This window comes from Podarcis bocagei, assembly GCF_964188305.1.
Source record: "Podarcis bocagei genome assembly, chromosome: 3".
In the NCBI taxonomy this organism is placed as follows: Eukaryota; Metazoa; Chordata; class Lepidosauria; order Squamata; family Lacertidae; genus Podarcis; species Podarcis bocagei.
In genome coordinates, this window is record NC_138127.1 from 33,379,445 (window position 1) to 33,403,523 (window position 24,079).

Below are 24,079 nucleotides of genomic sequence, written 5' to 3' on the forward strand. Positions count from 1 at the left end.
CTTTCACGTGTTTCCGAGGAAGTGAATTTGTTCACTGGGGCTCACTCCCAGATAAACGTGGATAGGATTAAAGCCTTGGGCTGCATCCTATGCCCACTTACCTGGGTGTAAGCTCCACCAAACTCAGTGGGACTTAGTTCTGAGTAGACAGACGCACTGTTGACTCTCTCACCCAACTTGGTCGCGTGGTTTATTTGCGATGACAAAATCTATTACTACATCTGTCTGCGTGTGCCCGATATAGATCGGCTGGCAAAACACTTGGAATTACTGGAGAGTCAGTAGGACGGAGTCTCAGGGCGATTGCTTGGCAGCCTCCCTTTGAATTACGTGGGCTACCTTGCAGCCGGAGGGGCAGTTAGTTCTCAAGCCTCTCAAGAAAGGCGTCCTCGACAGAATTAGGCACAGTCCGGAAGCAAGTAAAATATCGGAAAACAGGCCTTTCCTCCTTCGGAAACTACGCAGTTATTCACACAACTAAATTCCCCGCAGTCGAGTATTATGCACATGATTTAGTGCTCAACAGACTTGCCCCAAACTAAGTTAGCCCCGAAATTAAAGGAGTTTTCTTCCAGAAAACACAAGGTTCTTGGAAAACACTGCAATAGCAATCCTAACCATGCCTACTCAGAAGTAAATCCTATTGAATTCAGTGGGGGTTACTCTCAGGAGTGAATATTGCAGCCCAACAAGGTAAGCTGCTGCGTTATGACAGGCGGGCACTCTGAGGTCTCTTAAAGCGCCTCCCTAGGGGGTTAAACCACAGTGCCTAGGGCTTGCCGATCAGAAGGTCAGCAGTTCGAATCCCCACAATGGGGTGAGCTCCCGTTGCTCGGTCCCTGCTCCTGCCAACCTAGCAGTTTGAAAGCACCTCAAAGTGCAAGTAGATAAATAGGTACCGCTCCGGCGGGAAGGTAAACAGTGTTTCTGTGCGCTGCTCTGGTTCACCAGAAGTGGCTTAGTCATGCTGGCCACATGACTCGGAACCTGTACGCTGGCTTCCTCGGCCAATAAAGCGAGATGAGCACTGCAACCCCAGAGTCGGCCACGACTGGACCTCATGGTCGGGATCCCTTTACCTTTTAGGCATATCTACTTGGGGGAAAGTTCACCGGGATTTGTTCCTAGAAAGCCGTGTATATATGATTGCAGACTTCAGCAAGCCAAGACAAAAAAGTCTGTAGGAGAGCAGGGAGGAAGCGCCACCACAGATGTCACCGGAGGGGTGATGGCGTCATCTCCTAGGACGCTGTTGGCCAACCCTCTGTCTGTAAAATAAGCTTTCTTCAGAGAGAAACCCATCCACTAAGCAGAGGAAGAGAGAGGTGACATCAGCATATGGGGCTAAAGGGTAAACTGGCACCCTTTTTGTTGGAAAATTCCAAAGCCCCTTTTTTTGTGGTCAACCAAAATGTTAAGCCATCGTGTGCAAGCGGTGGAGTCCTCCTGAACTCTTCCTGAGGCTGAATTTTAAAAAGCTGGCATGGTAACTGAAGCCATAATGTCCTCATTGGTCAACTGGGGTATGGCTATGGGGAGTTATCATGAAGTGCACTTGCACTTCAGAAGGTATCACTTCGCCACTGAAAATATGTAAGGTAAAGGTAAAAGGTAAAGGACCCCTGTACAGTTAAGTCCAGTCAAAGGTGACTTTGAGTTGCAGCGCTCATCTCGCTTTCAGGCCGAGGGAGCTGACGTTTATCCACAGTCATCTTTCCGGGTCATGTAGCCAGCATGACTAAACCACTTCTAGTGATGGAAGTCAGAGCGCACCGAAACACCATTTACCTTCCTGCTGCAGTGGTATACCTATTTATCTACTTGCACAGGCGTGCTTTCAAACTGCTAGGTTAGCAGGAGCTGGGGCAGAGCAACGGGAGCTCACCCCGTTGCCTGGATTCAAACCGCGACCTTCCTATCAGCAAGCCCAAGAGGCTCAGTGGTTTAGACCTGAAGCAAGCCAACAACCAGATCCTAAATATGTTTACTCTGAAATGCCTTCCACTGACAGCACTAGCCTGGACTTTGGCAACTTAGTTGGGAGTAAGTGCCATTGACCTCACTGGAGCTTAAAGGTAAAGCAACCCCTGACCATTAGGTCCAGTCGTGACCGACTCTGGGGTTGCGGCACTCATCTCGCTTTATTGGCTGAGGGAGCCGGCGTACAGCTTCTGGGTCATGTAGCCAGCATGACTAACCCACTTCTGGCGAAACTAGAGCAGCGCACGGAAACGCCATTTACCTTCCCGCTGGAGCGGTACCTATTTATCTACTTGCACTTTGACGTGCTTTTGAACTGCTAGGTTGGCAGGAGCAGGGACCGAGCAGTGGGAGCTCACCCCGTCGCGGGGATTCGAACCGCCGACCTTCTGATCAGCAAGTCCTAGGCTCTGTAGTTTAACCCACAGCACCACCCGCGTCCCTACAGCCCCCCAAAATCTCCAGGCCCAGAACACTTACAGTGAGAGCCTATGTGCATTTACTTGGAAGTAAATTCCAACCATTGACCTCCAAGGGACTTTGTCTATAGTAAGCTGGTCAGCATAACTACATAAGAAGAGCCTGCTGGATCAGGCCGGTGACCCATCTGGTCCAGCATCCAGTTCTCACTGTGGTCCCCTAGGTGCCTGTGGGAAACTTGCAAGCAGGGCCCTCGCACGAGAGCACTCTCCCCTTCTGCCGTTTCTAGCCTTATTTTCTCTATGCAGAGGATTTTCACAGACTTTAAGTCTTACCGAAAGCAATTACTGGGATTTTGAGGGTCTTACTCCCAAATATGCAGAGGATTGCTGGCTCACGGAATAATCCTATGCCTGTTTACCCAGAGGTGAGTCCCGCTGCGTGGGGCTTTCTCCCAAACAAGTACGCAAGGAATCTCAGCCTTCAAGTCCCAGGGAAACGGGTGGGACTGGCTGCCAAGTAAATGCGCTTCAAATCGAGGTGGAAACATGCAGCGCTACACAGCTCCAACTGGTCCCGATTACTGTATTCCTATCAGTGAAGGTTTCAAAGCACCCTTGTCTTTGTACTCAAGTCCGGGCGCAAACAGTTCTTCGCTCTGCCGCTAGTTGGCGCTCGTAAGCCCACCTACCTTGTAGCCTCCGCAAGTCAGCCCGGCGTTCCTCTTGGCCAAGACGCATTTCATCCTTAGGAAGAAGGAGCGCTCGATCTCGTACTCTAGTAAACAAGGGGGCACAATGCGCATGTCAGGGAAGAGGCTGCTCTCTGCCGCCGGCCACTGCCTTCCTTCCCACCCGCTGCTTTACTCGGTGAACTTTACCCTGAACGAAATGGGAATGGTACGGCTGGTGGGCGGTGAGGACGGCGGTCATCTCGTCGTGGTCGGCTGGGTGGATGTACTCGTAAATGCTGTTGCCTGTCAGCTCAACCTGCAAGAGGGAGTCATCGGGGGCAGGGGAAAGAAAACAATAGAATTGTAGAGTTGGAAGGAACCCAATGGGTCATTTAGTGTTCAACCCCCTGCTATATCTTTCTTTCCATCGATGACGACGCAACGTGTCCCCATTCTATGCCCAGGGTGATCTCAGCCACCTTCAGCCCCTTAAGCCACTCGACGGAATTGAGCCTCTTCTCTCTTCGGGTTCTGGTCTGGAATCTGAAGCACCCATGAAGGACGTCAATTCACACCATGAAAAGGAACAAGGCTCCTTCAAATTAGATGGACAGTTCAGGTTCAGTTGCAAAATGGCATCTGCACCAAGCAATTGGATACCTTAAACCAATAATGGGGTGGTCCTGTCCAGACGTTGTTGGACTCCAGTTCCCATCAGCCCCAACCAGCATGGCCATTGGACAGGGATGATGGGAGCTGGAGTTCAGCTGGGCGGCCACAGATTCCACATCCAGCCTTGGACCTAAGGCTGAGCACACCCCCACTGAAGGAAAACTTATTTCTGAGTAAACATGCACAAGACTGGCAGCAGGTAAGAGGCATGGTTGCCAATCTTCAGCAGGTTTGCTGTGCCTTTAAATGTGACTAGAAATTCAACAGGTGAAGCTTTGCCTGAGCTGTAAAGGGAAATATGGGGAAATTCAGCCAGATGGGTGGGGTATAAATATTATTATTATTATTATTATTATTATTATTATTATTATTATTATTATTATTTTGTTAATTGAATGTATATCCTACTCTTTCTCTTGAAGGAGCCCAGGATGCAAGATGCATCAATGCTTCACCTCCTTGTCATCACAGAATTCATCATGCACAGGAGCTCAGCCAATCTTCTGAACAGAGATTTCTGGAATTGTACTATGGGCGTGCCAGCGGTAGCATAGCATGGGGGGGGGGCACAGGAGCAGTTGCCCCAGGCACAAAATTGTTAAGGATGTAAAATTTCAACACCCGGTGCTGCCTCAATATAGTTGTATGCTTCTTTTGCTAGGCTCCATGGGCAACAGCTTCTCCATGTGAACCAGGAAGTGACCTCTCCAGACAACTGAACAACTCTTCTTATCTCTGTGGCTGCAAACTCCTAGACACTGTTAAACAGTTGAATGTGCATGCGTACTCCATCCATTTTCCTCCCACCCACCCCTCCTCATGGCCCTGGGTGCTGGCAACCCACACTATGCCACTGAGTGCCAGCATGCCCCAGGTCTATTCAATTAAACACTATGTGAGTGTTTAATGAAATGGACTTCCAGCGCAATGGAAATGTTGTCTAAGCTCCAGTCCTGTTCATGTTCCTCTGAACCCAGTGAAGCTTCCCAAAAAGTACACCACCCTGAGATCTGTGGATGAAGGGTGGTATACAAATTTAATTAATAAGTACATTTAGGATCAGGCTCTTAGGATTGCACTGAAGTCATCTTCAATGTGACTTGAAAGCACCACCCTGTGCATGTTGACTCAAAAGTACATCTTACTGAGTTTGAAAGGATGTGCTTAAAAAAACACTCCTCCAGATGAATGGGACTGACTAGTAAATGGGGCTAGGATTTGCACTGGCAAACAGGCTTGGCTTCACCTGCCTTGCTCGCCAGAAGCAGTGGAGGTGAAGTGTTCAGGTCTTGCATGTGAGGTTCCTGGCCTTGAATGCTGCTCATCAAACTAGCTCCCCCTCCCTCTTTGCCTGGATCCTGTGCATGTCTGCACATTCATAGCATACCTGCGACAAACCCAAATGAACAGAGGCGGTTTCGGAGATGTACATGATCTTGCCGTCCGGAGCTACCACAAATATGAAACCGTCCAAAGTCTGCAAGGAAAGGGGCAGAAAAGAGCTGTGTCTCAAGTCTGGTTTATGGGATGTTGGTCCTCGCCAACCCTTCTTTGCTCTCTCCTCCAGGCCTTAACAAGTGAGGAGTGAGGAGCAGCCTCGACTTTCAGGCTGCAATCCTTATACACACTTACCTGGGAGTAAGTACCACTGAACTCAGTGGGGCTTACCTGTGAATGGAAATGTATAGGATTGCACTGTCAGAGACAAAAATGGTTTGATAATGAGTGTGAAATACAAAAGACAGGCCTTCATTCAATTGCCATCACAGTTAAAAATCTGATCCTAAATCCACAATCATCCTTGTCCCCAGGGAATCCTTTTCCTGTGTTTAGGCTGATGGGATTTGCATGGGGAGAAAGTGGACAAGGAGAAGAACCAAATTTCCTAGACTGTCTTTCTGACCCAACTGTGTAGACTGTATACCTTCCTTCTGATGTGATACTCTCAGAGTTGCTGACCTCACTTCCCACTTCCTCCTCCTTCTTGGTCCCACCTTGGGAGGAGGAGACACCTTTAGTTTCTCTCTCTCTCCCCTAAAGGGGTCTCTCATCTCCAAGCTCTCTTTCCGAGAATCTCCCATTAACCAACAGTTCACAGGACTCTTTGGGGAATATATAGCAGTAGATATCCATTTTTCAGAACCCTCAGCGGAATTGAAACTAACCCACTGATTTTAAATGGAGTCAGAATCAGTACGGGTGCTTATCTCAGTCGTGCATTGATTCAAACGTTGCTGACGTGCCCTTACTCGTATTACTATTCTGGACGACATGGTTTTGAATTATATAAAAACACATAATGATCATTAACAACCTTCCAGTATCTCCGGAGATCATATGAGACTGATTATTTGCCTTGCCCCTTTAAACCACGATTGTCTTCTCGGAAAGTGTCCAGAATCCCAGGCGGAAGGGCCTTTTCTGTCACCAGCTCCCTGGCACTATTAAACTGGCAACGACAGGGGCCGAAATGTGACCCCGCCCTCCAGCAAATCCTGAAACAGACTTGCCATAGGCCCACCACTGAAGTCAACGCGACGTGTCCCCTTATTTATCAGGGAGAGAAAGAACGGACATTTTACATGGCTGGGGCCCGACAGATCTGCAGGTCGCTCCCCAGGGGACCGTTTCGATCGCCTGCAAACCTTGAGTCTGGTTCAGGAACTCGTAGGAAAGAGCATCAAGCCCGTGTTTGTCTTCTATCACGAGCCTTCTATAGCCTTCCTTCCCAGTCTGCCGCTATCTCGATTGGGTTGCCCGGGCTCTCCCTACAAAACCTTAAGGAGCTGCATTCCGGACTAGTACCTGCAAAAGGTGAGATCCCAGCTCGCGCCCAACGTTGTCCAGAGGGCTGGTTCGACTCGCGTGGCCCCAGGCTTCTCCAAGTCCTGTGGAGACATCGCCGCGTTATTCGAGATCTTCGGATGAAGGGCGGTATACAAATTTATAAAATAATAGTAATAATAAAAGAGAGGCAGGGCAGCAGGGTCCTAATGCCTGATCTGGCAATGAGCGGTATATATTAATTAAACAAGAATAATTATTCTGTGGTTTCTACCTGACAGTACAAGGGGAGATGGGGAGGGGTCACGAATAATGAAACTATAAAGATCTTTTTCCCCCCCTCTACTTTCCAGCTCAGTTGCGCTTCCATTGACTGGACTTCAGACGTTCCAACCAGAAACCACTTTCTTGAATTCGATTGAAATAAATGCGGGTTTATGTTTTTCTGGATTAAATAGAACAACCTCTGCTGTGACTCGTGGCCTGGAATGCTTTTGCTTCTCGAACCATTGAAATCCTACCAACTGGCTCTCTGGAAAAAATTCTTCCCATATTCACCCATCCGTTTCACACACAACGAACCAATTTCTGGTACCCAGAAACTAGTTTTTCTGCCAGAAATGTGGGGAACAACTAAATTCATTCCCTTTGGAGGGCCCTGGAAAGAGAGAAATGCCGTGGAAACGAACATAACGCGGGTGCTCAGCTTAGCCACGACTATTCTGTTCAATGTTTAAAAAACATCAAACTGGGTGTGAACAAGCAGCCAGCTTGTAAACACACAAACCGTCGTGTGGCCATTCAGCTCTCCGAATAAAATAAAAGAATAAAAGCAAAAGCGGTTATTATAGTTAATAACTTCGTCGCGTCTTTTTTGCAGATTTCAAATGGAGAAAATTTTATTTGGGAGGCGAAGGGCTGCTCCCCAGCCACGAAGGAAGCCTTGAAATTTCCCCTCCTCTTCTCTGGGCTTTAGTCGTGTCTCTGGAAGGAACGTTATTCGGAGGGAAAGTCATGGGATCGACTTACAAATCCCAGTTAAAACCGTGGGGCTGCATGACGTCTAAGAGCGTCTCCTCGTGAATTAATTCCACCACCTCCACCCCACTTTTCCTCCCCCCAATGGTCTCTTCCAGTCCCCCTGTGTCGGGAACTGTTCCCTCTAGTGGGAAGGAGACCGGCCTCAGCCTCAAGCGGCGGTAGAACCAGGCAGATGATCCGAAAAGCCTCCTGGAACAACGCTTAAACGTCGCCTGCGTGTAGGAAAGGACATGAATGTGTGTGTGAAATCGCGGGTTTTTTTTTTCTTTGTCTGCAAAGCCCTTGTTTCTGGCATTCCTCCTTATCTCCCCTCCCTCCACCTTGTTGTCTTTTTCTGACAATACTTCTGAAACGGCTACAGCTTCCGGTTTAAATTGAAACCATTGGATTGGACCCGCGGTGCCAAGAACAGTTTATGCCAAACCAACTAGTGGTCACAATCATCAAGCAGAACCTGTGCGCTGTGGATCCGGGGTGCTTTGCTAAACTAAGACACACCTGAGCTCGAAGTGCCAGTAGAATTACTGAGAGGATGCGGGTATCAAAGGGGGGAGGGAAGGGGTCCAAGGGCGTGGTGGCTCAGCTGCGTTGGCGATCACGTACAACCCCGGACACGCCTCCTCTGTTGCTCATTCAGATTCTCTCGCGCCTGGATTCCAACGCACGTTTCCTTGCAAGTGCCCTCGATGCCGCCTCATCCCATTACACCCCCTAAGTGGGCTTAGAATGGAAAGCAAGCGGCCCAAGAGCCGCCTCTTGTTGTTGATGCAGCTAAATCCCGCTAACGATCGCGCCCGCGCTACGCAAACACCGGGCCTTCTTCGCACAAGCCTTCGCCCTTCCCCTTTCTTCGCCTCCCCCCTCCGGCCCACTCTTCTGTCAGAGAGCCTCCCACGCGTTTCCAGGGACTCGCTCGCGTTCACAAGCACGTGAAAACTCGTGAAAGCGACCGAGCCTGAGGAAACGCGAGGGCAGAAGCTGAGCTAGCTAACAATTGTGGCAGGCGCTCATATAAGAGAGCAATTTATACGTTCAGTGCTTTAGCAGTGGTGCTGTAAAACACTGGAGAGGATCCGCTCCGGACTCAGACCTGTCTACAACTCGGTTAAACCAAAGAGCGCTTGAATCTAAGCCGATTGGCTGCACATTCTGAGCAATTCCTCTGTGAAGATTACTCCCAGGTAGACGTGCACAGCACAACCCTATCCACGTTGACTCCCGAGTCAGTCCCACTGTATCCAAACGGGACTCAATTCCCAGGAAAGTGTGCGTTGGATTTACGCCTTAGATCTATAATTTACACGCCCGTGATTTACACATGCACATATACACACGTCAGCGGACCATACATCCAGATGTTCAAGGTCAGCGGGGTAAGCCGCCTAAAATCCTGAGCCGTGAAAATCAAGTCGTTTGGCCTTTATAGGTTCTTTTTGCTTTCTCTCTTTCTCTCTCTCTCTCACACACGGTCCCCCAACTGGGAGCCGTCAGCTCTAGGCATGTTTACTCAAAAGCAAGCCTAATCGAATTCAATGGAATTGACTCCCAAGTAAGTGGGATACAGCCGAAGTCCTTAGAGCCCAGCGATTATTCAAAGCTAAGCCCGAGGGCAATCGAAGTCTTATTTCACTTTGCCAAAAAGACCGAGGACGGTGCCAACGAAGGGGAAAGCGGACCTGAAGCCACCCCGTTCAGATTTTCCCGGAATCCACTCGGCCTGCTCGCCGGCCTAGCCTTGGACTCGCCAAATGGAACAGGACAGGGGAGTCCTCGCAGGAGTTCACCTGTAGCATATATAAGACTGCCTCTTCTATTCTAATAGCAACCATGACATGAAACCACAGGAGCTAGACCCTAGGAATTTAGGCCCCTTCGCCCCTCCAAAAAAAATATATTTGAGGGGGCAGGCTCCTCCTGCAAGTTGATGGGCAGTGCCATTCGCATAGTGTGCGTGTGCCGCGTCTTGTGATTACGTGGGGCGGGGCTTACTTGCCCCTCCCCCCCTAATATTTTATTCAGGTTGGCACCTCTGCTTTTAGCATAGGTCTTTCCAGCTCTATATGGTCCATAAGGACCGGCATCGACTGCCTAAATCTTGACAGCAGTGTTTTCAGCGGTTCCTTTTGGAACCGTTCTGTTATAGTATTGTGATGGTTTTATTTGGTTTTAACATTATGTTTTCTATTGCTGTACCCAGCCCTGGGACCTTCAGGTGACGGGCAGGTAAGAAATGGTACCGATAAATAAAACAAAACACCTGAAGCTTCCAGAGTGTGAACCCGGATTCTTCATCAGACTTTCCGACGGAAGTCCGGGACCCCACAGAGCGAGATGAGCAGGAGGATTCCCAAAACTGAGCCGGGTTGGCTCACCGCATTTGATATGAGCAAAGCTGGATCCATTATGAAGTAAATCTTTAAAGGGGGGTATTAATTCCAGAGTCTAAAACGACCTAACTGAACTTTCTGCATTCTAACTGCGTCCTCCGATTCCTCTGACAGTGAACGCGCACAGGGGCATCGGACCCTCTGCGCCTGACTTGGGCAGGTCTTCTTGAATTCCGTATCAAGGTACCGTACGTGTCCAGCTCTTCTCTCTCCCGAATTCATGACTGTTGGGACACGCCTAATGGCTGGGGATCTCGCGCAGGTGGCCCAGGTGCGCAAGGAGGCAGGACGCCTGAACCTTTCGTAGTGGCTCAGAAGCGGAAAGGCTAGCAGATGCGTGATTTACCAAGCCCTCCGCTCTTGTCTTCTGCACAACTTTTAAATGTCTAGGAGCAGGGTGCTACACACACGCGCGCGCTACCAAATATTGGGAGGACGAGATCCCAGCGGATTTCAGAGAACACTCCTTCCTAAATCCCACCTGGCCGCCTACACGTGGGAATCAGACTTGGGGGAGTGGGGGCGACGACGGAAGTGGCTGTCAGGGAAGGCTTCAAGCTGATCCTTGCTCGGAAGTAAAGTTCAGCGTGGCTCAAGGAAGCTTCCTGAATCCCGGGGCGCCTAGAATGACTGGATTGATGCGCATTTGGAAACGCCTGTTTTTGGATTTAGTGGCGCTCCCTCCTGAGGGTTTCAGCCTGGAAGTCCAAATCCATGCGTGTTTGCTTCCTTTAGAAGGGAGTCCCCCTTGGCTCAAGTCCCCTGTGTGCCTAAGTTGTTGGTTGGATTTTTTAAAAAGGGCTCGTGCGTCGAGGTTTGACTTTCAATGATGGAGCCTCGAGAGTTTATGCGCTCCCTCAGCGCCACGATTAGGAGAAAGGGCGTGGCTACCCAGCTACATCCAGATAGACGTAGCTGCCGGCTTAAATGAGTATTGGATCCTCTGTTTTTTTAAAGCGACAACAACAACCAACTCCTGTAGGGTTCTTTTCTCTTCTTCGGGAAACTGAAAGTACTGTACCGAAGCCTGACTGGCCGAGGGAAGCGGGAAGGTCTCAGACATTCACGGGTTCCTTTCGTTTCGATGTGTTTATTAGCGGAATTAAGAAGAAAGACGTAAAGACTTTTTTGGGGGGCGGGGGCTGTCTGGATGTGCAGATCTACAGAAACGTATTAAGGAGGTCTGGATTTAAACAAGCAACGAGAGTAACGCTGTCTGTGGGCATACACGCAGACACACCTGTCGACTTACGAGACCCTCTCTGGGCGATCCAGACGTTCCCATTCCAGTCTCTGCGCTTTTCCCAGTTGCTGATTAATCTGAATGCAAAAGCGGGGGGAGGGGGAGAGGGGGCCTCCTATTTCTCTTAGGCTACTAAAAGTGGAGCAGCAGATCCTGCCCCGGCGGGTTAATGAATAGCCTGCCTGCATTACAGGTTAACTTTTGGGCAGAATCCGCAATTCTATTCTCTCCCGCCTCCCCGCCCTGCTCTGCAGCTCTTTTGCTCCTGTTCCGGGTGAACTCCTCCCTCCAGCCGAGCCAAGTTAATATTTTCTAAACAAGCGCTTTGCTCGCCCTTCCGAGCACTTCTCTTCCAAACTGAGCCACGTGAGATTTAGGGGGGGGGGCAGGGAGCGAGAGCCTTCTACTGGCCAGATGTCTCCATCCTTTCCCATGAATGACTGGCCGCCATCTGACCATTCTCCAATCCTTTGGTCTCTGGGATTCCTTAAAACCTCGCCGCGGTGGTGGGTGGGCGACTTTCAGCTTTTTCAATCCACAAGCCAGGGGAGGTGGAGGGCGTCGAGGCTGCTGTCTTATCCGCTTATTGAGAGAAGAAGCCCCACTGAGCTCAAGGAGACTTAGTTGCCAGTGTATTGTAAGTCACTTTGAGTTACCTTGGTAAAGAGGTGACCAACAAATTTAATTGACGGGTGATGATAGACTTGCACTGCGACTCAAGCTGAGTAACACTGACATCTCAAACTGACTGATCTCCCCTAGTTGCTCAGGTCTAAAACGCCCCATTGATTCAATAGCACTTAGCGCTACAGGAACATGGGGATCCTACGAGCGTCTACTCAGAACTGAATCGCGCAGAATCAAAGGAGACAGAGGCCAAGGAGAGAGTGGATAGGCTTGTCCCCTAAATGCGTTTGGATCGCAATCTTGTGGCTGGACATGTTCACCCGGAAGTTGCAGCTCAATCCTAATCGCGACTACTCAGAAGCAAGCCCTTGTCAGTTTAGTTTCCCCCCTACCCTGCACCCCTCTCTTCCTCTGAAATGAACAACATTTTAACCCACGGATCCTAAAATACTTATCGTAATGACAGTTCCTTTGGAGTCACGCTTGGACTTAATTCGAAACGTTTCAACTAAGTCTTCCACTTGCATTTATTGCGCGTTAAGACACGATGAGTTAAAAGGGGGTACTGGAAAACTACCAGCATGGGTTTGACCAAACTGCGGGAGGTAGTGGAGGACAGGGGTGCCTGGCGTGTTCTGGTCCATGGGGTCACGAAGAGTCGGACACGACTAAACGACTAAACAACAACAACAACAACTGGAAAACTGCAGCTTCAGATACATTATAGTTCGGTATCTTTTATTTTTAAAGTATCGCTCCCCCCCCCCCGATTTTAACGTTGAGTAAAGTTGCTTGGGGTGCACTTGACCTACCGCAGCCAATCCCCACCCCTTCAAATACTGTAGTCTGATTGCATTTTCTTCTTGTTGTTAAAAAGTGAGAAACCCAGATCCTCTCCCCCCCCCCCTCTCTTTGCCTTTGGGATTAGGTTGGTCAGGAGATGTAAAGGTTTCTTCTTGCAATTTGGAGAGCCTCGCTGAAGCAGAGGAAGAAGAAGAAGGAGCGAGAATTGGAAGAGATGAAGAAGGAGCTTGGAATCTGAAGGGGGGATTTTCCCGGCTAAAGTGGTGGAAGATAAAAAGGGAAAACATAATCTATTTTGGAAGATTTCCAAGCTACGCTACATTAACCTTCCTAGGTAAAAAAAAAGGGGGGGGGTCTCCGTTCCGCGCTCCGACAAGCCTGGTTTATCATATTTACATAAGTAGCCTTAAGAAGTGGGTGGGATGTATCTATTATGGCTCTAACGAGCTCACATTTCGCTTGAAAAGCCGGGCAAAGTTCCACTGCTGCTTTCCTCGCGATTCTGTTTGAAGGCAGACTCCTCTCCCCCCCCGCCGCCCCCTGCTCGCCTGCATCTTTCCCATCATCCCACCCCCGGATTACCTTCACGGCCTGCCTACCGAGGCTTTGTGATTTCTGGAAATGAGATTTCGATTTCTAAAACAAGAAACCAATTAGTAACCAAATGAGGCGGAGGAGATCCACACCAATTGACCTAATCCCACAGGCACCGTTGACTAGGCAGGCGGGAGGACGGCGATCAGCCACCCCTCCTGCCCCCTCCAGAGGCGACCAGGCAGCTGCCGGCATCGCTGGCCGGACGACGAGCATCGATCGCGCTTGGGGGAGAGCCGCGCGGAGTGGGGCAGGAGGATGGCGTTTTTTGAGCCACTTCTTCTCTGGCCCGAGGGTCGTCTTCTGATCTCTGAACCCTCGAGACTGAATTTCGATCCGGATTAAGAATGCCTCTGAGCTGCCATCCTAGACGCTTTCCACTTCCAATGGCACAATCTTGCACAAAAGTGTGGGCTACTAGAGAGGGCTTGCGTGGAGATGCGTCGCCGTCCGGCCTTCTTTTTCCCCCCGTTTGGTCCGGGTGAAGCTAACTGACAGAAACCGATTCGATAAAGCACACACCATTGTGCTGGTCTGTGCAACGCAAACTAAGAAAGTCTCTCTCTTTCTTTCTCATTCCCTTCCCTCTCTCCTCTTCCCAAGTCGCTCACCGGCGCGCGGCCATTAACATTCAGAACTCGGGTTTCTTGCAACCTTGCCTACTGCTCGAGCTGTTGCACTGAAGGCAGAGAAACCACATTTGGAAGCAGCCTCTGCCGAGAATAAAAAGACAAGAGGAAATCTTTTCAAAGTAGACAAGGTGCGCGCTGCAGGCAAGGTGTGCAGAACTAAAAGGGGCCTCCGCAGAATGGATCTCTTCTAGTCCGACTGGTTTCTCTCCTTCCCCCCCGCCCCCGCAACCCACCCGATCTAAGATTCCTCACTCGGATTCGTGTGCTTTCAGTATGACAGTGGAAGACCAAACACAGTCCTAGGGAAAGCCAGCCCCAGCCGAGGGAGAGAAGCGAGGACCAAGTGTTTGCGCTCGCCTCTCCTCCCTCACCCAGCGGGATTCTACCAGTTACAAATAAATAATGGGAAAGAGTTCATTTAACAAGAACTTAAACCTGGTGGTTTTTTTTTAAAAAAAACCCATATAAGATTGTTGTTATTTTTTCCAATGTCTGTATCACTTTGGTTTTAGCAAACAAAAATAACCACATATCTATTATTAAAGTCACAAACTATATTTTTACATTTTTAAATGTATATTATTACATTTACTTCTATTATAATGAATCACTAACACCCAGAAAACATTTTCTCCTGTGTTTGCAACTTCAAGAATGCAGTTCCATGCAGCAGGTAAATCTATGAGGAAACCGCTACAATAGTGATAGTAACATTAAAAGCTGAGAAAACACCTATGCAAGTGTAGGGGAAGCTGTAGTTCATTGCTGTACTACTACTAAAAATTACTAAAAATCTGCTACATTAGTGTCCCTGTAGTAGCAGCGCTGCCCATGTTTCTCACTGCAGTATTTTCCAGTAATAATAGCTGATAGCATTTATTTTTATTATTTTATTATGAAATGGTTTGTGTTACCTACTACAGCCTGCCCCACAGCAGGAGGGATATAAGAAGCAAAACAAGTTTTTAGTCTTATTCATGGCAGAGGAATTCTTCTTAGGATCTGGGATAATCTTACTTGCCCCACACCAAGCCAACCTAGAATTATTGTCTGTGTGCAATGCTAACGTTAACAAATATTGTGATCTGGATTTTATCTGCCTCTGTTCCACAGTTTCCCACCTATCCTGAGGGATTCTGATCTGGATTTCAGGAATCAACCACAAAATCTGCTTTCCTTTGGTAGTCATCCAGAACAGATTGTTCTATTTGCTATGCACCCAGTGCCCTAAAAAGCCTAACAAAGGCCACCTACCCAGTCAGCAGCTGTGGGGAAATTTGAATTGGCTCATCATTTCACCGCCACCTCCACACTTCTTATTCCAAGGGAATTCATCCCAAAGTAGACAAAATGGGTCTTGTTCCCAGGTAAGCTGGCATAATGACTGCAGTCCGAAACTCAGAAATTAGCTCTACAAATTTCAGTTGAGGCCTACTCCCAAGTAATAACATATAGAAAGCTGCAACTTAAAACCCCACCCATAACCCTGTTAAGCCCAGCTCCTGCAGGAAGTGTTGAGATGCAACACAGCTTGCCTATAGGTTGTTGGCTTTGCATGGGAAAGAGTAGAGTAGATAGAAGAATCTGCAAGCATCCTAGACTGTCCTTCGACCTGCGTTGACATTCCTTCAGCTGCTGGAGGGAAACTCTTAGCGCTGCTGACCTAATTTCCTCCTCCTTCATCCTCAGCTTGGGAGAGGAGACATCTTTGTAGGCCTCTCCCGCTGAGAACAAAGAGCAAGCATGGCTCTTTGTGCATCGCCACCCCAGATTAGAGCGATGAACGTTCCCATCAAACTTCCTTTACTAAATGTAGCTTTATTACTTTCCCAATTCGGCGTCTCTCTGAGCCCGCATCTCAAGGTAAAGCGCGCTTCTCCAAACGGGACTCAGTTCAGCTTTTGCTGGTGCATTCAAAACTCCAAATGCCACCCACTGCCAGATTAAAGAACTGGTTTAGGCGGGGTCCTTAACCCACTGGTTGGAAGGGGAAGCAAGTATCATTGAACCCAGTACTTCGGAAAGGTGGGTTAGTGGCTCCATTCAGAAATGTTGGGAAGGGGGACAGGGAGAAGCTGCACTTCACCCTCCCAGGTGGGTCATTCGAAAAAGAGGTGGTGGTCGGACGCATGTTAGGCGCATTCGGAAACCTGGAGCGAAGGGTTTGGGTCCCCAAACGGCTCTTTCAGATTAGGAGCAGAGGGTAAACCAGCTCGGACAAACCTGCGCTGAAACCCTGCGAGGAAGTCCTAATGGCCTCAAGGAGACTAACTTCCTCGTAAGCATACAGTAGCACCGATAGGCTGCGATCCTATGCACGCTTTTCTGGAAGAAAAGCCCATTGGACGCGGGGGGCTTATATAGCTGAGTAAACACGTCAAGGATTGCTCTGAACGTTATTTTTTCAGGACCCCAACCCCCCAAAATATTCCGATTTGCAAATGTGATTTTCTACTTTGAGTTGTTTCTATATCCAGTGGCCTTTTAAGGGGTTATTGAAGGATTAGGCTAATATTTAACATGTCTAATAGTGTAGTGTTTTTGTTTGTATTCAAAGCGCGTCCCGTACACATTCTTACAACAACACCTCAAGGCAGGCCAGTACCACAGTCCCCATATATTTCAGCCGAGGGCCTAAGAGCTGCGTGTCCTCCAAGACTTCACAGTACACTACCTGTGTGTCAACGCTCTGTATTACACCTAGCCAGAATCCAACCTTTATTTATTATTAGACCGCGGGGAATAACCTCATTTCCCTTCGTACCATCCGACTGTGCAGTGATCTTTCCACCCATCTTTCTTATCTAGAGTAGTTCGCTGCCCTTGGAAATTGCAGCGTTGGCTTCCTGCAAACCTTCATTTCCTGCACCTTTCTAGATCAAGCATAATTTCGTCCCACAGCCCTGACAAAAAATGTTGTTACCATTGCTACAGTGCAGGGCTCTTTACATACCGATAAGCAAAATAATAATAATAATAAATGGACAGGTCCCTGCCTCCACGGAGTTTACAATCTGAAATAAACAATGAGGAACGCAAGATCGGAAAGGCAGGACTTGGGTTGAGATGAGCAGAATCCTGCCGCCGCGTTTATTTAGTATGAAGCAGGTTCGGTGGGAAGCAGGCAGGCAGGGATGAGACTCTGGGCTTCGGAGCCACAGTTAGGACCTTCGGTTTGTTAATTGAAGGACAATTTTCCAACAAACACATTCTTTGAAAAAATGCTGTCATCAAACCAATTAAGGCAGAATGCATGGAACTTGCTTTGGTAGATCTACTGCACCTTTGGACATTTCACTCTTGGGCCGAGTTTGCACTAAGGGCTGTGCCCAAGTCTAGGATCTGGGAGTCCTGGGTTCAAATCCACAGTGGGCTACGAAACTCACGAGGTGATCTTGAACCAGTCACTGCCTCTCAGCCTGACCTACCCCACCCACAACGTTGTTGTGAGGATAAAATGAAGAGGGGAGAATTATTTGTACCACCGTTAGCTCCTTGGAGGAGAAGATGGAATATAAATGCAACAAACAAAGCCATAAATAAATAACGCACAATAATAAAATTACCCTAAAGTTAAGTACCAAGGGGAATGGTTCTCCCTGACACAATCTCTATCTATATACAGGTGTTTTATTTAGAGCAGGTGTGGGGAATATTTGGCCCACTAGGGTGTTGATGAACTACAACTCCCATCAGCCCCAACAAGCCCGGCCAATGCCCAGAAGTGATGGGAGTTCTAGTTCAGCCACATCTGGAGGAGGAAAAAACGCTCGTCACCCCTGGTTTAGAGAGACGGGGGAGCATTCCATCAGGTGAGCAGCCTGAAGTGGTACAGCTACTTCATGAGATGCAACCAGCACCCAACGTTATACGTATATCAGAATGAGTTTCGCTCAGCAAACACACTGTAGCACGATCTCCTCTTGAATGTGGACACAGTTCAGCCCTGGACCAAAGGAAGTGGCTGCAGTAGACATCTCGATACCTTCTCAGGTAGTCAGCCCGCCGTGGGTTTTTCCTAATCTACAGAAGAAAAGCTTGTCACGTTCTTTCTAGCCGAAGAGGCGCGGGCTGACTACCTGAGTGGGTTGCGGATCGCGCTGCTGTGATCACTCTATCCTTCCAATTCTCCAGCAACAGTCATATACTTGAGAGCCACTCTCCGTGTCTGCCCTGGACCCCCAAAAGCTGGACTGAAGCAACCACCTGTCTTGGCCCACTCCGACCTCTAGTCTAGCCAAGGCCCCCTAAGAGCGCCTCTTCTCTGCTTTACCGCTGAATCACGGCCCTTGTGCTACAAACCAGGCTCGCAGGAGACGGGGGGAAGGCGCGTGCAGCCCACCTTGACCTAAACCCAAGTATTGCTTCTTAATTGGATTGTTGTTGACGAGAAAGGAGTTACGGAAGTCCCCCCCCCTCTCCTCTCCCCCGTCTCCCTCCCTCCCTTCTACTGAGTGCTTAAATAATGCCATCTTTCCAGATGGCCTGATCTGCTTTTACTCTCTACAGCAACAGGAGATTCACGGCTGGCATGCGCGGCACTTTCTGGTTCAGGTTGCCAAGGCGCTTCCAAATCCATCGATCCGGGTTCACGAGAGACAGAAAGCAGGAACAAGCCCGCGCGGGTCTACTCGGAAGTTAAAGCCCACTGAGTTTCTCCCAAGCTAATGCAACTTCAGTCAGAACTGCAGCCTAAAGCTAAAAGTCCCATGAACCACATTGGATTTCTCCAAGGAGCAGGCAGGCAGTCTTACAGACATTTGGCCGACTGTATCGCTTTCCATCCCAGTCTCTGGGAAGGGTTTTTTCCCTCGCTTGTTCTCTGAGGTCAGCGCTCTCGGGTTGACTCTTGAGATTCCTTACAGGAGTGTGTCCCTCGTTTGGAGACAGCTCACCAAACGAAAACCTGGTCCAAATCCAGGATGGTGGTTGTTTTCATCTCGATCATCCTCACCTCGCCCACCAAGTCTGCCCTGAAACACGCAGGTTTGCGTTTAAACTGTGCAGTCCTATACATGCCTGCTCAGAACGTGAGACTTACACCCAGCTAAATTCGCGTCTAAGACTGTCAATATCGATATAGAGTCTTCCTATGGAGCCAAGGTCCCACGTGAGGCGGAGGTCTTCTGAGAATGCATTCTGCGCATCTCGGAAGTTTACTGATTGACTCTTTTGCTTATTAATGCTCACATTAAAAATAACAATACATATTAATCTGTCTCTCCTCCGCTCTGGACTCAGAGGAGAGCAGCGAGGACAACTGTGGCGCATCTGCTTACTCAGACTCGGCTCAGTCTCCCTGAAGGCTCCAGACGAGGAAGGACTGAGTGGAGTTTGCCACATCCCAGGCTTGGCAGAGGCATGCGCAGTCTTTGACCCAACCCATTTCCCTCACCACGTGGCGGCCCTTCAGCCTCTCGGTTTGTCGAGGAGACCCTGGTCATCAGGCGGCCATTTCAGCCTGCAGCTTAGAAAATGAGCACCTTTTAACCCCCCTCAGCAGACACTTCACCACTTTCTCGCTTATTTTACGGCTTCGAGGATTAATACTAATTCTACCCAGCGATATTATCCAGTGTCCTCTCCCCTCCCCGCAAAGAAGGCAGGAAAGCGAAGCGCTTGACTTCGAACTGGGTTGAACTGAAACACACAAATTCGAGTATTCGAATCCTAGGGGCTGGAGCAACCTCGACAAAATCAGGCATGCCTCCGACACCACCGGCCGGATTATTGGGGAAACTGGGATTATTGAGAAATGCCGCAGTCCTATACACATTTACCCGGGCCGAGAGTAAGTCTCACCGGGATTTACTGCTGAGTAGACGTGCATAGGACTGGGCTGTAAATGACACAGTCAGAGGAAAGGGGACTTGGACTGTCAGCCCTTTTAAGCGATCGTTCCAAGGGACCTCAAATTTCCTCGTTTCCGTGTATTTATTTAGGATGGTGTGTATGTGTGAGGGGTGTGTGTGCTCTGATTACTGAGAACAAAAACCAAAGCCCCACACCGAGGAGACTGACTTTTCATTTCAACAGACCCGGGTTCTGCCATATTTAGGCATCCAGTTCACGATATTTGTTAACTAACTTTACGCTGGATCGGCTCAGACTCGGCCTTACAGAACCATCAGCTGCTAGCGACCTCTACAAAATTTACGACCCTGCCCATTAAAAAGCACAAATCAGCTCTGTTTTACGTGCATATAAAAATGTACGCAGAAACAAAGTGCTGCTTGTCTTTAATAATAAGTGGAATCCGGTGGTTTAATATGCTGTGATTTAAATAATATCAATAAACGGTATATCTGTAAAATGTTTTATCCACACAAACCCCACTGCCATAAGTTTTTTAAAAAGAAAATCGTTAGGAAGCAGAACAGATATGGATTCATTCAGCCTTGGCAAGCAGAATCGTATTTTACCAGGAAAATAGACAACCCGATTAAGGATGAATCATATGCTCACTTACCTGGGGGGGGGGGGAGTCCCATTAAGCTCTATAGTATTGCTCTGTTAATCAGACCCATAAAACGATTCCGTTTTCCATGCTAACCATAACAACAGAGGGGGGGGGGAATTAACATTTCGTCCTGAAATCCTTGGGGAAGGGGGTGAGGATGAATTATTTCACCATCTACTAACCTCACGACTGATGAAAATATCTGCAAACAGCTTATTAATTAATACCATTATTACCACCACCACCACCATTATTTTATTCTGGCGATCGAGGCGGCTTTCCGCGAAGAAATTACGGTTTTTGCCAATCAGCCTGACCTCTGCTTTTCTCAGCCATAAATCTGCTTTTGGAGCAGTTATGCCGGGGCTTTCGTTCTGCACTTCACATTTCAAGTCCACATCAAAACTGGAATCAAACAAAGGGAGGCAGCTTAAAGGCTTTTAAATGAGAAAAACGTCTGTAAGAAAATAAACACTGAAACCCAATGCTCAATCATTTCCCTCAGCAGCAAGAAAAACAGCATTAAATCACCGATCCACGTGGGAAAGGGGACTGTTGTTTTTTCTTCCTTTTCTCCCCTTTGTTGTTTTTGTTTTAAATACCGCCTCCCAACTAAAACAAGGCAATGGATTTCAGTACTGAAACGCTAAACGCATTTATTTATTTAACAAAATAGTAGCTGCAAAATTATGGAGTGTAGAACTGTCCAGCTGCATTGCTAAGCGATTTTGAGTAACCCTACGCGGATCGGCAAGAAGCTGCCGGTGCCTGTTCAAAACGCATGTCCCATTCAGTTTAATGGGGCTTACTGCTTGGTAAGTGGATATAGGATTGCAGACTGATCGCAGCGTCCAGAATGCAACTAGTGATGGAGTGACAGTACATCTAAATATATATGTTTTCAGAATCTTCGCATTTCCTTATTTTTACTATCAAAAAATGATGTCAAGCGCCTGTTTAATCCGCCAGCCCGCCCACCCCAATGGAGATGGGATGATTTCGGTAGGGTGTGTGTGTGTGTGTGTGTGTGTGTGTGTGTGTGTGTTTCTGGTCACGTAGTGCATAACGTACACACAGATACACCCACGCACGCACAGTGCGCGCGCGCACACACACACACACACACAAACAATCGGAAAAATAGGAGAACACTGGGTGAGTTGAAATCAATGAACATTTTCGTAATTATCATCGACGTGAGATCCGCGCGGAAATTCCCTCCACGCGTTGCTGCTGTTTTAACTTGCACTTTTACTTTTGAAACATCGCAAAAGAAGTACAACAAGAAAGTTAGCAAGCCCTTTTTCGATGTAAGGCCTGCGGGAAGGATTGCCTAGCTCACTCTTGCTGTCGTTAACCTTACAGCTCTTTTTGAAAACAACAGCAACAAACGATTGTTCTAGACAAGAAATGAATACTTGGAGGCAAAAACTCTGGACTTTTGGACCGCTATTCTCCTTCCTAGTGGTCCAATTCTTGTAGCCCTTTTCAAAGAACGGCGCAATCCAGCTCCGTCCAGTCCACACCCGCCCATTCCGCACACCTAAACAGCTTTCGTTCGTATCTGAAGAAGTGTGCATGCACACGAAAACTCATACCAATAACTAACTTAGTTGGTCTCTAAGGTGCTACTGGAAGGAATTTTTTTTATTTTGTTCCCATATACTTGAGTTCTCTCCTCTTGAAAGACAGGTGAAGGGAAAAAATGAATCAAACCCTGAACAGTTTCAGTTGCAATTTTTAAGCAAGACTCCTACTGGATCATAAAAAAAAATTAATTACGAAATAAGCGAGAGAAATATCAAGCGCGCACGCACAAAAATACCGACAACCAACGAACCTTTCCATCGCAACCAACCGGCGGGCGAAAACCCGCACTTTGTGTTTCAAGGTGAGCTCTAATATTCGTTCCCCAGACCTCTCGGCGTTGCCTGGACCCTCCTCGGCCCTTCTGTCTACCTGCCCCTCGGAGTCACCAGTCAAAAGAGCCGTTTTATGTACTTGGGCAGCTATTGCATGCCTCCCGCAAACCAATGTAACTGGGTCTATAGTTAATATCCTATTTAGATCACCAAAACTTCACTGAGGGACAGCCCCCATGGCTTCAGTGGGACTTGATTTTGAAGACACCTCCTTGCCCCGTCTTTAAAGCAACGAAAGCCACTCCTTGGTTTGGACACCGGATTAAAACGTTTCTAGAAATCTATCCGCTATGGTTTGTAAACCCTTCACTATCTGGAGGACCTCGGGCCAGTGGCGTAGCGTGGGGGGTGCAGGGGGGCCCGGCCGCACCGGGCGCAACACCTGGGGGTTAGGGTTAGAGGGCGCAAATCCACGGGTTAGGGGGTGCAAATTACTTGCCTTGCCCCGGGTGCTGACAACCCACGCTACGCCACTGCCTCGGGCCGTTCGATCTATTCTTGCACAGGTGTAAAGCAACAGCTACGTAGGTAATAACTGGTGGCCCTCAAGCATCTGAATGCAAACGCTGCTTAGGAAATATTTTAGTCAGAGAGAGGAAAATCTCCTAAATCGCTGAGCTGTGTTTCTCTCAAAATATTTTACCAAACTTTAGTAATGTTTGGGGAAACAACAACCGCAACAACAACTCTCTACAAAAGATGGGGCATGAAAGCAAGACAGGCTTGTTGGTCTTTTGCTGTATTTCATTCTGCGAATAACGCAACCCTTGCAGCAGGGTTCCTTTAAAAATGGTTCTGTCCTTCAGCTACTTGGCCTGATTTGGCTCAGCCAAAAGTCCTTCGATCCCTAACAGACGGTCCCCGAACTGGGCGCTGACGTAGAAAGCCTAGCAAGGCTCCGCCATGGTGTCATTCTCTCGTTTGGCTCCGTCACTGCTTGTTTCTGGGGAGGAAGTTAGCCGGCCTCTCACCTTTAAATGCGCTTTTGTCCTTGGAGGAGAGGAGGGGGTGAGAAGAGGAGGAGGGATGTCCCCCCTCTCCCATTTATTTGTAAAAGGATCAAGGCCAGAGCTCGTCCATAAACACAGGAAGGCGAAACGGAGTCCTGAATTTGACCTTTGCCCTCCAAACCGGCGTGAATACGAATTCACTTAAGATCTCTGGGGACTCGGAAGGAGAGAGATGCGGTAGGTTTAGCGAGGTCTGGCATTTCCCTTCCTTGCCTTAACGCAACATCTGGAGAGCTCAGGAAAAGGCAGAAGGTTCGTCCATTCCCCACCCTCCCCCAAAAAAAAGAATTGGTGCAAAAATAAATAAATCACCTACTACTGTCTGCGATTGCGTGTCATGGCGCGTCCATTCTCACAACACGCCCAGACCCGGATTCTAAGCAGATCCCACCCTATTCCGCTGAGCATTTCAGGCCCTGTGAAAAATTCGGAAGAGAGGCCTGTCTTCAAGAACCAGCCAAGAAAAACAAGTCAAAATCCAGAAACCAGCGGTAGCCCTCTTTTAAGTGAACCTGCTGGCCTTTGATGTGCTAAGGCTTCGATCCCAAGGTACTTGAGGAAGAGGGAAAGGGAGAGAGAGCGCCCTTAGACCTGGGGAAACTAGTCCTACGTTGTTCAGCCGGGCTAAGTCTGCCAGGCGGCTTTAGGTCAGAGGACCAGCACAGTTGATGGGTTGCTGATGGTGCCACGTGTACTTCAGCGGAAAGAGATGGCTTGGTAATATGGGGGAAGGGGGCGGGGAGCCCGTGGCCCTCCAACGGCTGCTAGACTCCAGCTCCCATCAGCCCAATGTCCAACAGCCAGAGGTGATGGGAGTTGTCATCTAGGAT

At 48.6% G+C, this 24,079-nt stretch overlaps 1 protein-coding gene across 2 annotated transcripts in view; it reads right to left on the minus strand.

Annotated features, from left to right (window-relative positions):
* The window catches only part of SIM1 (SIM bHLH transcription factor 1), a 62,100-nt gene that overhangs the window by 31,862 nt on the left and 6,159 nt on the right, over positions 1–24,079 (minus strand). Inside the window, exons 1-5 of one of the 2 annotated variants that reach the window (XM_081186997.1) lie at positions 20,500–20,564; positions 6,551–6,633; positions 5,133–5,222; positions 3,281–3,389; positions 3,092–3,177 (exon numbers count right to left, since the gene is read on the minus strand). In XM_081186997.1, coding sequence (XP_081043123.1) covers positions 3,092–3,177; positions 3,281–3,389; positions 5,133–5,177 — 240 coding nt within the window. In that variant the 5' untranslated portion in view covers positions 5,178–5,222; positions 6,551–6,633; positions 20,500–20,564. Of the gene's footprint in view, positions 1–3,091; positions 3,178–3,280; positions 3,390–5,132; positions 5,223–6,550; positions 6,634–20,499; positions 20,565–24,079 lie in introns of those variants that run through there. The other variant, XM_081186996.1, reaches the window with a different exon arrangement.